Genomic DNA, 13,267 nt, shown 5'->3' on the forward strand with positions numbered 1-13,267 from the left:
CAGTACAAGAAGAAAATTTGGTCTATGCAAGAAGCCCTGTCTTCTCCATGTTTAAAGAGTATGGAATGGCTCTATATGGAAGAGGAATTGGGTCAAGACTTGATTCTTTCCCCAAAATACACATATATGGTTTTTAAATGAGCTGTAGACAGCAGCAGGCATTTTGCCTTCTGGGAGGAAACTTTAAGTGACCTCTGAATGCTGGTATGGAGGAGTTTTAAAGTCAATATGGTTTGTTCCCACTCCTCCTTAAGGTGTTTGGTGCAACTTGTTAGTTATGATCTCATCTATGCTTCTCGATTATTGATCAAATGGGTATCCCTTGGTGATTAATGTACCCATAACACTTGAATCCTAGGGTTTTATTTTCTATATGAGGACAAATTAAGAATGTACTTTATCTAGAAGACAGGATTCCTCTGGATCAATGACTTTGCTCAATTTAGTCTCTTTGCTTTTGAAATAAAGCTCCTTAGGTATAGGTTTTTATTATCCAGTTGCTCCCAGTAACTTGGAAAGCTACCCCAAATGAATTTTTGTATTTGGCAACTGTCAGACAGTTCAAAGGGACATCTAATAGCTTAAAATTGAGCTGGATATTATTTCAAAGGAGTGAAAGCAATAATTATGTTTATCCTGGCAGATGTGAGAGTGGAATGTGCAAAGAACCTTCCATCTCCTTTGTGAGAGGTGAAAAGTGACTGAGATGTCACATAATGTGATGTGACTTTGAACTTTGCTGTTACGAGCAGCCTGTTAGCATAGCACTCCCTACTGATACCTTTTGAAGTGCAAGTGTTTGCAAGACATGTTTAAGAGTGGTAGCTGTGGGGAAAGGGTTGCCAGCTGAATTTCTCACATGCTGCTGATTTGGACTCTGTATTTCTATGTGTCATTGCAGATTAGTTAAATGTATTTGTCTAAGTATATTCATCTTCATGTTGAATTAGTTGTAGCTGTTACTGTTTCTGTTGCAGATTGTTAGAGTAAGTTATGAATCCTTATTTGAAGTGTAATTTCTACAGAGCAGGTTGAAAGCAGAAAACTTGTGGCACAAAGTGTTGCCATGGGTAGAAGTCTGCTGTAACTGCAGAGTTCAGGTAGGGAGAGGGATGCAGGTGAGTTTTACTGCCAAGGGTTTGCTTGCTGTGTGGGATCCACAATGCTATAGAGAAATGTGGGGTTTAGTTGGGGATGGATCATTCCTTCAGCATGTCCTGAACGCAGAAAATCTGGAAAGGAACACAGGGATGGAGCAGAGTGGAGACCAGAAAAGATAAATTTTACTATATGGGTTTTTCCATACAGGTTATATATATGTGAAACAGGGTTTATATCTCACTACAGATGCTGTGCAAGTTCTAGGGATTAAAATGACAAAAAATGGGTTTCACTTATCTGTCTTTAGAGTAATGAGTTTGATATAATCTCTTCTGATACAGGTCAGCTCAGCTTGATGCCAGCTTGTCAAAAAATAACAAGCCCTAAAAGTGAAATTATTTATATATACCGGTATATATATACCTTTGTTCCTAACTTTCTGATAGTCTCTGTCCATTTTCCAGAGATTCAGGATCTCCTGTAAATTTCTTGATGTGTTGTGACACTTTCTTACTATCCTTGTCTTTGTTCAGTTTCTGAGTTTTCATTATAAACTGGTCATTTGCAATGCAACAAGCTCCTGTCACACTACCTCTGATTAGCAGTTTTGGCAATAAAGGATCCTAGAATAGTTGAAGAATACTTGGAAGGAATCTGGGAATGTGTCCAGTCCAAGCTCCAGCTCAGCAGGAGGTCAGCTCTGAGGTCAGAGCAGGTTTCTCCAGGACAGAGACTGTGGAACCTGTTATTGCTACTGCTTGGCTGTCCATGTGAGGGAGAGGCTTTTCCTTACATCCAGCCTGAACTGCTGGCTTGGCTTGTGATTCCATTTTTTGGTTTCCTCTGATCCACTTTAAAATCTGTTAAATCTGTGCCATCTTTCAGTAAGACTCTTACACTTATGGTCCTTCTGCTAAGCACCATTAAATGGAACTTGGCTAGCAGTAAGTGCTATAACCTTAGACTACTGAAGGACAGTTTCCACAGATAAGAGTGAAAACAGAACTTCAGTTTTTTACTAGCTTTTTCATTTTTTTTTATTAGCTCACTAGAGTAGTGAGCTAATAATCTCTTTTATAACTTGCACTTATTTATTGACTGAATGTATAAAACCTTTATTTTAAAGGTCCTATCACATTTCAGCAAGTTTTTTAGGCATTGCATGTAACTTTTTTTTGGTTGCTAATGATGCATCTTTGGTTTAGTTTTGGCTTCAGCTAATAACACTGCATTTGTTTCATTTACAATTAGTCAGAAGTGGTTCATTGAGCAAATCAAGAAAGTGTTTGCTAGGTATAAGGGTTTGCTAGATATTGAATTACTGAAACATCTCTGTTTCAGAAAACTGGTAACATTTGCTGTCTGCAGCTGGTGACCACGAAGCTGCCAGTCCTGACTTCAGGAGGGCAGCAGGTGTTCTCAGTGTGCACGAACACAAATCCACACAGAAGAGCTTTAGGGGGGCTGGTATCCCCTGCTGCTGGGCTCCACTCTGTGTTCTGTGAGAGCAGCCCTTTGCTTCCTGCTGCACAGGGGAGCCTGTGGCCTGCAGGACGTGCAGAACTGGGCACAGTAGGCTGGGTGAAATTCATTTTTATGCTGCTGTTCAAACAGGTCTTGTGTTGACATGTGTTGTTTAACTGCTCTCTTACTGGTGAGTTTGTAATTTAGTTATTGGATTAGATTTGTCTTGTAGCTTGCAATAATTGTCATAGAAATAGTTACCAAGAGTAGAGATACTTTCTGGAGCAAGAAATTATGCTGCTCTTCAGACATGATTAAAAGCTCTTGGCTTCATGTAGCTTGGAGCTGTTACTTCAAATAACAATAATCTGAAGAGACTGCTTCTGCTGCTTCATCTGCAAAATTCAGGCAGTTATAATCTACTTTTCATTCCTTTCCCTCTCTTTCCCTCTTCTTCTTTCCCTCTCCTTTCTTTCCCTCTCCTTTCTTTCCCTCTCCTTTCTTTCCCTCTCCTTTCTTTCCCTCTCCTTTCTTTCCCTCTCCTTCCTCTCTTTGTCTCTTTCTTTTCTTCCTTCTCTCACCTTTCTGTCTTCCTGTACTAATGCCCTTATTATCCAGGGGCATTCTGAACCCCTGGCTTGTTTTAAATCACATTAGATAAAGTTTCACCGTATCTCAGCTTGACCTTGTTTATCAGGGAGTGCACTGTGTGTCCAGGTACTCTAAGTCATTCTTTTAAAAAGGTGTATTTTTTTATTCCTGGATAGATATTGTTCTCATTAAAGTTATTTCCAATTTGTCTATTTCTTACTCCTGACATTTCCTGTAAGCACCTCTCTCTGAAAAAGTCAATGTACGTGTGAGACTGGAATGTAACTTCATATTTATGTCAGCTTCCTTAAATTTAAATAAGGGTGAATGTATGCACAGCTCTCACTATCACAGGTTTGATAGGCCTTTCATTAGTCTTTTCTTTGTCTGCATTCTTTCATGTGCCTTCAGAAGATACATTCCAAAAATTATACACATAGTTCTGTCCTGCTGCTTGAGTCTTATTTTCAGAAATAAGTTAATAAATACAGTAATTTTCTTACATTAAAATCCTCCATTACTTAAACACAATTGATTTCAAGATGCGTTGTATGTAAGTTAGTAATTTATCCCCAAGTGTTTGATATAAGCTGAACATCCTTCAGAATTTAACAGAAGGAAATTATTTTTATCAGGAACTTTTGGTTCTGATACATGAAAATACTGTTGACTTATGAAAATATGACACAAGTTTGAAATATTCCTGAGGCATAACTGGAAAATCAACAATTCCACGTTGGGACTATGGCTGTTAAGGCATATTGTGTTTCACTGTTTGGGGGAGGGTTTCTTTGCACATATTTTTGCATTTATATTTGTTGTTAAGATAATTTGCTTTCTTTCAGAATGCAGGGACATTCTGCTTCCTGTGATTACAAAAGAGCTGAGGGAATTACTGGAACAGAAGGAGGATCAGCAGCTCCAGGTCCAGGAGAGGAAATACTGTGTGGAATTACTAAATAGCATCCTGGAGGTTCTGAGCTGTCAAGACCCTGTAAGTATTGATGATGATGTAGAGAGCCCAAGTCTGTAGAAAGCCTGAGCTGATTAGAAAGTAAATTATTGATGATGATTAATCTCTTTTGAATATTTAGTACAAGTCAGTGGCAAATTGAACTTTTCTCCTATTTTTCATAAACTTAAAGCAAAGGGCAGTTGAGGTACTGAGGATGAATACTGACTCCTGAGTAACCTGGCCCAGTTAAAGCTCTGCTCATTGCAGGGGGTTGGACTACATAACCTTGCAAGGTCTCTTCCAACCACCACTTTTCAATTATTTTCTAATTATTTTAATTACGCAGAAGAAATCTCAAATTTCATCTTGCTCCTTTTTAAAAATCCCTGTAGTTTCTGAAACAAATGCTTTTGACTGTACAAATGTTGTAGGTATGGTTTCTGCTTTCAGCAACATCTGGGTAAAACAGATTACTATATTTCACTTGGAGATTCTAGTTTCTTTATCAGATTTCTGACATTTTGGAACACTGAAATTTTCATCTGGATGGTTCTTTTTTTTTCTCATTTGAGGGAATGTTCAATTGACTTTTTAGTACCTCACTTTTTAATGAGCAGTAGGTTATTCAATGAAACTTCTCAATAATTTGAGGCTTTTATTCTGAGAAAACATCATAAGTAGCTACATTAAGAGACCTGTAATTTCCTTAACCTGTGAATATGTGCTGATTTTTCCTCAGCTATAGTTTTCTGATACATGTGTTCAAACTTTGCAGACTTTGGATTAAGGCAAGCTGTCATTTTAGGAGTTTTTCACTGTGGCTCCTTGGATCATTTCCTAGTAAATGAAATCATTACAACATATATCTTGATTTCATAAAAATCTTTGATAGTGCTGAGGCTTTTCAGTTTGCACAAGACAATCTTTCCATGTGTATTATGAACTATTTGCCTCATTGGTTTAGACTTAAGCAGTTCAGGAGGGATTGATTCAAGGGGATACAAAAGAAATATTGGAACATTTAAATTTGAAATGTAATTCTTAAGATAAATGGTGAAAGCATGATAGGGCAAAAATTGAAGCTATCATCTCATAAGGCTATAATGCAAAGCAACCAGTTGTACTACTGTATCCTTTAAAAGATAAAACACAGTTGAAAAGCAAGATGGAGTTATGCTTTCTTTATGAAATGAAGTTTATTTTTTAATTTAACAGTTGCCGTCCATAGCAGCAGTTGCTGACATGTAAAAGACTCATTAGAGCCTACTGAAAATATGGTTTTGTAGCTCATCTTTGTGTGAGTGAGAACATTATGCAGAACAGCAGAAGAATTGCTGTGAATTTAAAACACATACATAAAAAAATTTATATTGAAATTTGTTCAACAGAAGTGGCATTTCTGCAGTAGTTTCTTTCAAGGAAGGAAAACTGGAGATTCTCTGTGAGGTGTTTGGGTCACCATTATCTACAGATTGTGCTTGCAGTGAATACCAATGCATTTCTGATATAAGGAGAGAAGTCCCTGTGGGTACATGTAAGTCCAGCAGTGGTATCAGAACATGCTGAGCCCTCTAGAGGCATCATATTCCTAAGAAATATTGTAGAATAGTTGGGGTATCAACTAAAGAACCAGATGTTTCTGTTGCAGAAAATCCATACCCTGGCCTGCCTCTGGCAATTCAACTGCTGGTCAGAGGAAATATGGATTTTAGAAAGTATTAATAATGTGTCATTAACTGTAACACTGGGCTTTGTAACCACAGCGACAAATGTGGGGCCATCACTTGTAGATTTTCCCTTCCTTGACAGAGGAATCCATGGATTATTATTGCATTTTTTAAAATCAAACACAGATCTTGCTTTAGTACTGATAATCTTCTATTAAAATTACTTATCTAAAGCAAGAAAAAGGAGCAAAGGAAGGGAACACAGCAACATCCAAGGATCACACAGTCCTTTGTCTTTGAGAGCCACTACAGATTTCTCTGGAGTGTAACACACATGTTTATTTTCCAGCTAAAGTAGGAAAATGTTTCAAGGCTGTGTTTGCCTTGCAGCAGAAAATCCTCTGTAACCTGTAGGCAAATGAAAGAGTTCACTTATGGCTGTTATTGTTTGGGCAGTGTCCTTCAGGATGCCTTTCTTCAGTGTGTCTAGATACAGACAATTTGTTTGGTAATTAACCAAATTATTTCAGCTGGGATTACTCTTGAACCCTAAGTTGAATGCAGTTTTCTATTCAACAATTCATTCCCTGCATTTCTTAGCCTCCTTCTAAGAAAATGGATGCTTTGACCTGCTGGAGGAGAAAGCTTCAGCCTTTCATAGCAGAATCATGTTACAGTATTAATAGCACCAATGTCTTGTCCTTATTTCTTCTGTTTTTTGCCATCTCAGTAGACAAACCTGGATTCAGACTAGTATTTAAAACTTTTTGGAAACTTAACTTGGATATTTTTGCATTGCATTTATTCTGTGAAAGTCATCAGAAACAGAAGGCACACAAAGGACAGGGAAGAAAAAGCAGCAGTAGTTGTTCTGTTTCATGTGGTGAAAATTTATACTGTGAGGTGATCTTTCAAGTAGTTACAGAATTTTTGAAGAATGTGATTTCTTTGTCAAAGGAAAGGATATTTTGATATTACCAGCTCTGCTCTACTGTTGTGCCTCACATTGTTTAGCGAGTGGGAATCATCAGATGCTTGTGTTCAAATGCTGTTTTCTTCAGCTGCTGCCTCACTGCTGGGTTCTGCAGGTAGCCAGCATGTTGTTTAAATCTTTGTTTTGTGTTGTGTTTGTGTGTTGATTTTTATGACTAGACAGTCACTGTTGGGCATCTCAGTGAGATGTCTAGGCTTGATTTTAAGATTCCACTCCAGCAAACAACTTCTGGACATAAATGATATTGTTTTGATTTAATCATGTCTGAAATTAGCTTTGTAGCTTGAGATTGTGCTTCAAGCACCTGTGAAATGCTGTTAAATCTCAGAACTGCAAGTCATTGATGAAGGTCATGGTGAAATGAGTAATTTTTTGTTTCTGTTTTAATTAAAACCACTGTTCCCTCTTTACAACACTTTGTTTCATGCAGTCTGTCAGTCCTTCATGAGGTGATTTTGTCTCTAATATGATATATATGCTATGTTTTAATATTTACTGAATCAGAACAAATTTTTATTTATAATGCTTACAAAACTAAATGTAATGGTGAATGCCTTCTCTCGGAATCTACAGTGAAATCTTGGTTAAGACTATAAGAGAGATGAAGAATCTTTTCCTGTTCTGTGCATTGTCAGGAATTGGTAGCAGTTGCATTTTAAGCTGTTTAGCAAACAAGCCTGGAAGCATTTTAGAATTGTAAAAAAATTTTAAGCTTTTCCCTAACTTATGGTGGATCTTAAGGCTTTAGCAAAAGAGAATTTTAAAGTAATATAGTCAAGAATTCTGCATGTTCTTTCAGGGCCAATTACCTTAAGGTCTTCTGCAGAGACTTTTCAGCCAGAACAATGCAGGATTATGGGTTATGGTTTAAAAAAGAAATTATTATCCTTTTATATATGCCTTTATTTGTGTGTGTGTCAAAGAAGGAATACAAGTTACAGAACTGGGTGCACCCGAGAGTGAGCACACAGGATCTGGTTGGTGCAGAGCTTGATTCCTCTGTGGCTGCCCACAGAGGACTGCCATGGTTTAGATTTGTGACCAGAACAGTTGATAATGCAGCAATGAAATTTTAGTTTTTGCTGAACAGTGCACAGTGCCAAGGCCTCTCGTGTTTCTCACTGAGCCCCATGCCAGGGAGGAGGGCAGAGCTGGGTGAGAGTTTGGGAGGGCACAGAGCAGGGACAGCTGCAATGAATTGGCAGAAGTGTTTCCCAGTGCCTATCTCAAGTGCAGGTTGTGTAATGTTGTCACTCCCAAGCAGCCATTCAGCGAGTCCCTGTTTGCCAGTGTCCAGATAAATGAACACTCCATCAGAATCTGAAGTGCAGGGTTGACTCTGAAACAACAGAATTGCCTTTTCTGTCCCAATCCTGTAGCAGTTTAAATAGAAGATGAAAGCTAAATCAAACAATGTCTGCTTTTACCCTGCACAGATATTTTTGAAAGAGAGTGAAATTTTGTTTGGTTTGGATTTTCTATTAACTAATCTGTGTGCCAAGCTGTGCCATCCAGCCCAGGAAGGAACCTGAAGATGTTTGAGTTCTGTGAGAACACTCCCTCCTCTGACCTGCCTACAGAGCATGAGCTCTGGCTCTTCCATGCCTTGGCAAATCTTTTCAACAGGAAAGACAAACATTTTTATCACCGTATTTAATTAAGTGGAATAATACAATTATTGTTTTCCAAGGGAACATTTATATATGATACAGTAGTTAAGTAGTTAAAATAGCTCCTAAAAAAATCTTATGCTTAATCAGTGGACTGAAGCCAAATGATGGTGGGTTTTCCCATGTCATCCTTGTGAAAAGAAGTATGATCTGGAAAAGAACATGTTGCAGTTGGTTGTTAGACTATCTTCTGCAGCTAGAAGCTGTAAGATAAAAGCTGAAATCTTGTGCATTGACAATGTGTGAAAACAATTTTTGTTAATTTCTCAATGTCAGTGTTGAATACCTAATTGTTTCTTAGATTATCAAGAAGAAAATATTGGTTTCATAGAGAAACCATTTCATTTCATCTGCTAATGTTTCTCTGAAAATTCAGAGGTCTAGCAGAAAATAACCTTTGTGTGCTTGAGCATATGTAATCGTCTTTCCAGGAGAGGTTTGTTATGTGCTACTTGTGAATTAAGAATAGAGCTCATCTTTAATGATGGAGTCAGGGCTAAATGTTAAAACTCATTATGCAATGTTCTGAACTGTTACTAATTATGGTATAGCACATACTGAAATGTGCAAGTGAACTTACATTATATGAGCCCTCATCTTTTAATTAAAAAAAAGGGAAACTAATGAACAAATAACATCCCTCTGCTAAGTGCTCCTACATAGTTTATCAGTCTTGGCTGTTGATAATATTTTTTTAAATTATAGTGGTAAACAATGTTATAAAAACAACAAATGTGTCTTCTGTGCAGCCACTCTCAAGTTTAAAGTTACAGACAGTGGATTGTACCAGAGAAAGTGAAATTTTAAAGAACAAAACACCAAACACCAATTATTCCATAACTACATTGTTCATTTATAGAGTTTAACAACTTCTGAAATGCTGTGACAGGTGAGGAGATCCTTTCAGCTTGTGTGTGTCACTGTCAAATGCAGGCACAGAGTTTGAGGTGATTGGGATGGGGCTGGGCCAGCCTCATCCCCAGTGTCACAGCTGTGAGCAGCAGGTGACAGCACTGACAGCAAGGAGCCATGGAGTGCCCAGGGGCACTGAGCAGCCACCAAAGGGAGCAGAGGCACACGGGGCACTGCAACATGGGGGGATAAAAGGCTGGGCTGAAGGACAAAGAGAGCATGTGCTTGCAAGCCCTTTGATACTGTATGGTGACACTCTGTGTATCATGGCATCTCAACTGCGACGTGCTGTGACAGCCAAAGGACACAGGAGGACTAAATGGCTAAATTGGATAAATTGCCAGAGGTGAGGAAGGTCCCTGTTTCGGGGTGTGGCCTGATCTGGAGCAATCAGAGTAGGAGAAAGAAAAAGATGTTGGTTGACTTGGTGGGAAAACAGGACCTGAAGCAGTTTCTCCTGGGATAGTACTGGGGCTCAACTACCTAAAACATTATTAAGAGCTCACCATGGCTTCTGTGATTGTGGTGCTCTTGCCACGCTATTTCTGACATTAAATAAGGGTCTTCATGTAAGCTAAATATCCTTTTCTACTAGAAATTTGCTTAGGCTTTTTCTTTCTTGTTGTATGCTGGTTTCTGAAGTTGTTGAGTGATCACAGTAAGGTCAGTAAAACTGGTGAACAGAAGGTCATCCCCATTTGCTCAGGGTTTTAGAATAAATAATGAAATCTCCTTCAGCCTACAAAAGCAGTACTGGGGCCAACTGTGTCCAGTCTGTGCCCTCCCAGAGTAGCTCAGGTAAAGGAAGACAACTTTCTCCTTTGATAATTCTGTATTTGTGACTACAGCTAAGAACATTCCTGAGCTCCAGTCTGCTCTGAGAGCACTGGCAGATGTGGGAGCTGTGAGAGAATTTGCTGTAAGTTAACTGTACCAGGGTGAAGCTACAGACTGCTCAGTTAGGGGGGGGGACAGGAGTCCTTTGAGTGAGAGATGGGAAGTGACTGTTTGAAACAAAAAACCAATTGTGGAGTAGATTGGGCTGAAATTGGACTGAAATTGGACACGAGTATTCCACTGAAATTGCTGGAACTAAGGAGTAGTGTGAGCAAGAAGAATTAGTGTTGCTCTTTCAATAGGGCTGTTATATTGTACAACTTGAGCTGTCAAAATGGAAATAATTGGTTTCTTCTAACTTTTCAAAGAGATATGATTTTAATATCAAAACTCTGTTTCTTTCATTTGTAGGCTTCAACTTATCACCATATTCAAGAAATAATGGTGCAGTTACTTCGCACAGTGAACAGAACTGTTATTACAATGGGACGAGATCCATTAATTGTGAGTAATATTTCAATGCATTTGCAATGCTTTGAAACTCATTTTATAGTTATCCTGGAAAAAAATGCAAATATAGCATTTGTGAATTATTGGAAAAAATATAGCATATTGTGAATATATTTGTGAATATATTATCAATTCCTTGTGAATTATTTTTTTTAATTTAAAGTCTCAAGCTTTACTCTTTTTTATTCAGCTGTGACACTGTAATAGCAGTCTTTTGAAGTGTAGTTGTAAGATTTGAACACTCTTTAAGAGAACAAATGATAAATAGAAAGCTAGTCGATATTTGCAAAAAAGAAGAAAGTTTTACAAACCTGCATAAAGGACATAGTTTAAGACATTGAAAAGAGCATTTCTACAAATCAAAACTGAAATTGTATGAGTAAAACTGAAAAAAAAGATCTGGGGATGTGCTAGAACTAAACACTCACCAGAGATTTTTTTTTTTTTTGTGGCGGTTTCATGATTTAAGAGTTATATTTGAGGACAGGTTCTGCAATTTATTCAGATTTAAGTACACATCTCCTGAGTGCTCCTCTGGATTTGGATTATTTGTGAGAATGCAAGGAATTCATTGGGAATTTGGAGCTTGCCCTTCAGACTGCTCACTTATGGAAAGATGGTATTTAATGGTTTGTCTTTGGAGATTTATTTTATTCTACAAAATCATAGCATCATTTACTTGATGATTTTGGCCACAAGAGGTACATTTTGTGCCTTTTAAAATGTCCTGTGTTTCCCTGTTTACTTCTATTGGAAAATAACAGTTTTAGATCATTGCCAGCCAGAGCATGTGTGCCTCCTAATGATTAGGCTCCTAATAATTGAGGAGACTAATTGAGTCCCTCAGAGGAAATATTTGCCAGTGGTTGCTATGAACTCCCTGGTGGTACATCTGCAGGTTTGAGACATCTCTGTAGCTGTTTATCTGAACTCCAGGCTGGTTTTTGTGTGGAACCCTTGGGCACATCCATGGTCACAACAGGAAATTGTTTGGGATGAAGACCAGTGACCCTTACAACTCTCTAGAGTGTTGGAAAATATTTTCTGTACAAGGGAAGCATGATATGAGTGCTGTGCATGACCTAACCAGTCTAAAGGAGTACTTCTGGATACCATAAACAGCACATGAAAAAGCAAAATGAAGCTGTTTTAATCCTGCATAAAAGATCCATTAGGAAACCAGTAGGAAACAAGCTGGTTACAGTAAATTGAAATGGCTTGGAAAATCTGTTTCTTTTTCTTTCCTCCTCCCATCTACTGTAATTTCTTCATCTGTTTTAACCTGAAAAGAACAATTTCAGTGTGAATTTTGAAATGTGATTCTCTTGCTTCTAGTTCTGTTCAAGAGAACCTCTGCATATGTGTATATTGGGCATTTTAGAGGTTTTTCAAAGTGGTATTCCAATAAATTGCTACATTTTCTACAGCTGAAACAACACTTCTTAACAGAATAGCCTTTCACATGCAAGTAAATTGTTTTTAACAAACATAAGTCTTTTGTATTTAGAAAGAAATGACAAAAGCTTTTTCTATGCTCTGTGTGCTACTTTAGTTCACCAAGTTAATTTTCAGGTTTGCTTTAACACTTTTGAGAGGGTCAATCTTGCTGTGAAAGCCTGAATACTTGATCTTTTCAAAATGAAGCAGATAGTCAAGAATTATGTCCTGGAGAATGCTTAGATGAGGTCAAGTTGCTGAAATGGTGGTGAATTCTGCAGGGATAGGTGGGACATGTGGAGTTTCTGCAGCTGGACTGTGTAGCTGAGGTTAGACAGGTATAAGAGACATTCCAAATCTATCACTTCCAGGAGAACAGGAGGTTACTCTTTGAATTTTAAATCTATTACTGTGTGAGCATTGCAAGTGTTTTTATTAACTTCTGCAGTGTCATTTACTGTAACTGGAAAATGCTGTGGAAAGCAATGCAAATGCTGATTTATACTGATAAGAACAATAGTTACAATTTACAAGACCTGTAATTCCTTACAAGTTTAAATGCCTTGCACCTGACAGATAACTAGATTTGGTTTACCTGAGGGGGTTTTTTGCTTTCTGACAGGGATAAGCAGGTTAATTTTCATATTCAGGTGTTCTTCTCACAATCTTCTAGCTTGTTGGCAGAGATCTGGGTTTACAGTTGCCTGGATCTTTTCGTGCTGTGATGCCAGTTGAAGGGAAAGGGAAAGGGAGGGTTCTGCCTTGGGCTTAGCTGGTTAAGTGCCTGCTGAGAGCTGTGCTCATGTAATTACTGAGAAAAGTCAGGCTCAGAAAGAAATAATCTCCCCAGGAGAAGGAGGTGGTGGTGGAAAGGTAATTTGGCTCTCTGCAGCTACTGCAGGGAGGACTTAGTTAAATGCCATTCTTGCCTTCACTGGGGTGTTTTAGCAGCTGAAGGCTTTAACAGCTGCTTGGTTGTTTTCACCCTTAAAACCCCACAAAACCTTGACTGTTTGTAGTTGTAGAAGTGCTTCTACACTTCCATGAAGAGGGACAAGTTTATTGTCTGAAACTGCTTATTCAAGCTTTACCTTGAATATTTCATGAGATTTAGACTTTTTAGATAAAG

The 13,267-nt window shown here is 38.1% G+C and overlaps 1 protein-coding gene across 1 annotated transcript in view; it reads left to right on the forward strand.

The window, feature by feature from the left end:
• Positions 1-13,267, forward strand: part of DOCK2 (dedicator of cytokinesis 2) — a 158,551-nt gene that overhangs the window by 51,015 nt on the left and 94,269 nt on the right. The window contains exons 26-27 of the mRNA XM_021531902.2: positions 4,002-4,150; positions 10,603-10,695. Of these exons, the coding sequence (XP_021387577.2) occupies positions 4,002-4,150; positions 10,603-10,695 (242 nt within the window). The remainder of the gene's footprint in view (positions 1-4,001; positions 4,151-10,602; positions 10,696-13,267) is intronic.

Source organism: Lonchura striata, chromosome 15 (assembly GCF_046129695.1).
Source record: "Lonchura striata isolate bLonStr1 chromosome 15, bLonStr1.mat, whole genome shotgun sequence".
In the NCBI taxonomy this organism is placed as follows: Eukaryota; Metazoa; Chordata; class Aves; order Passeriformes; family Estrildidae; genus Lonchura; species Lonchura striata.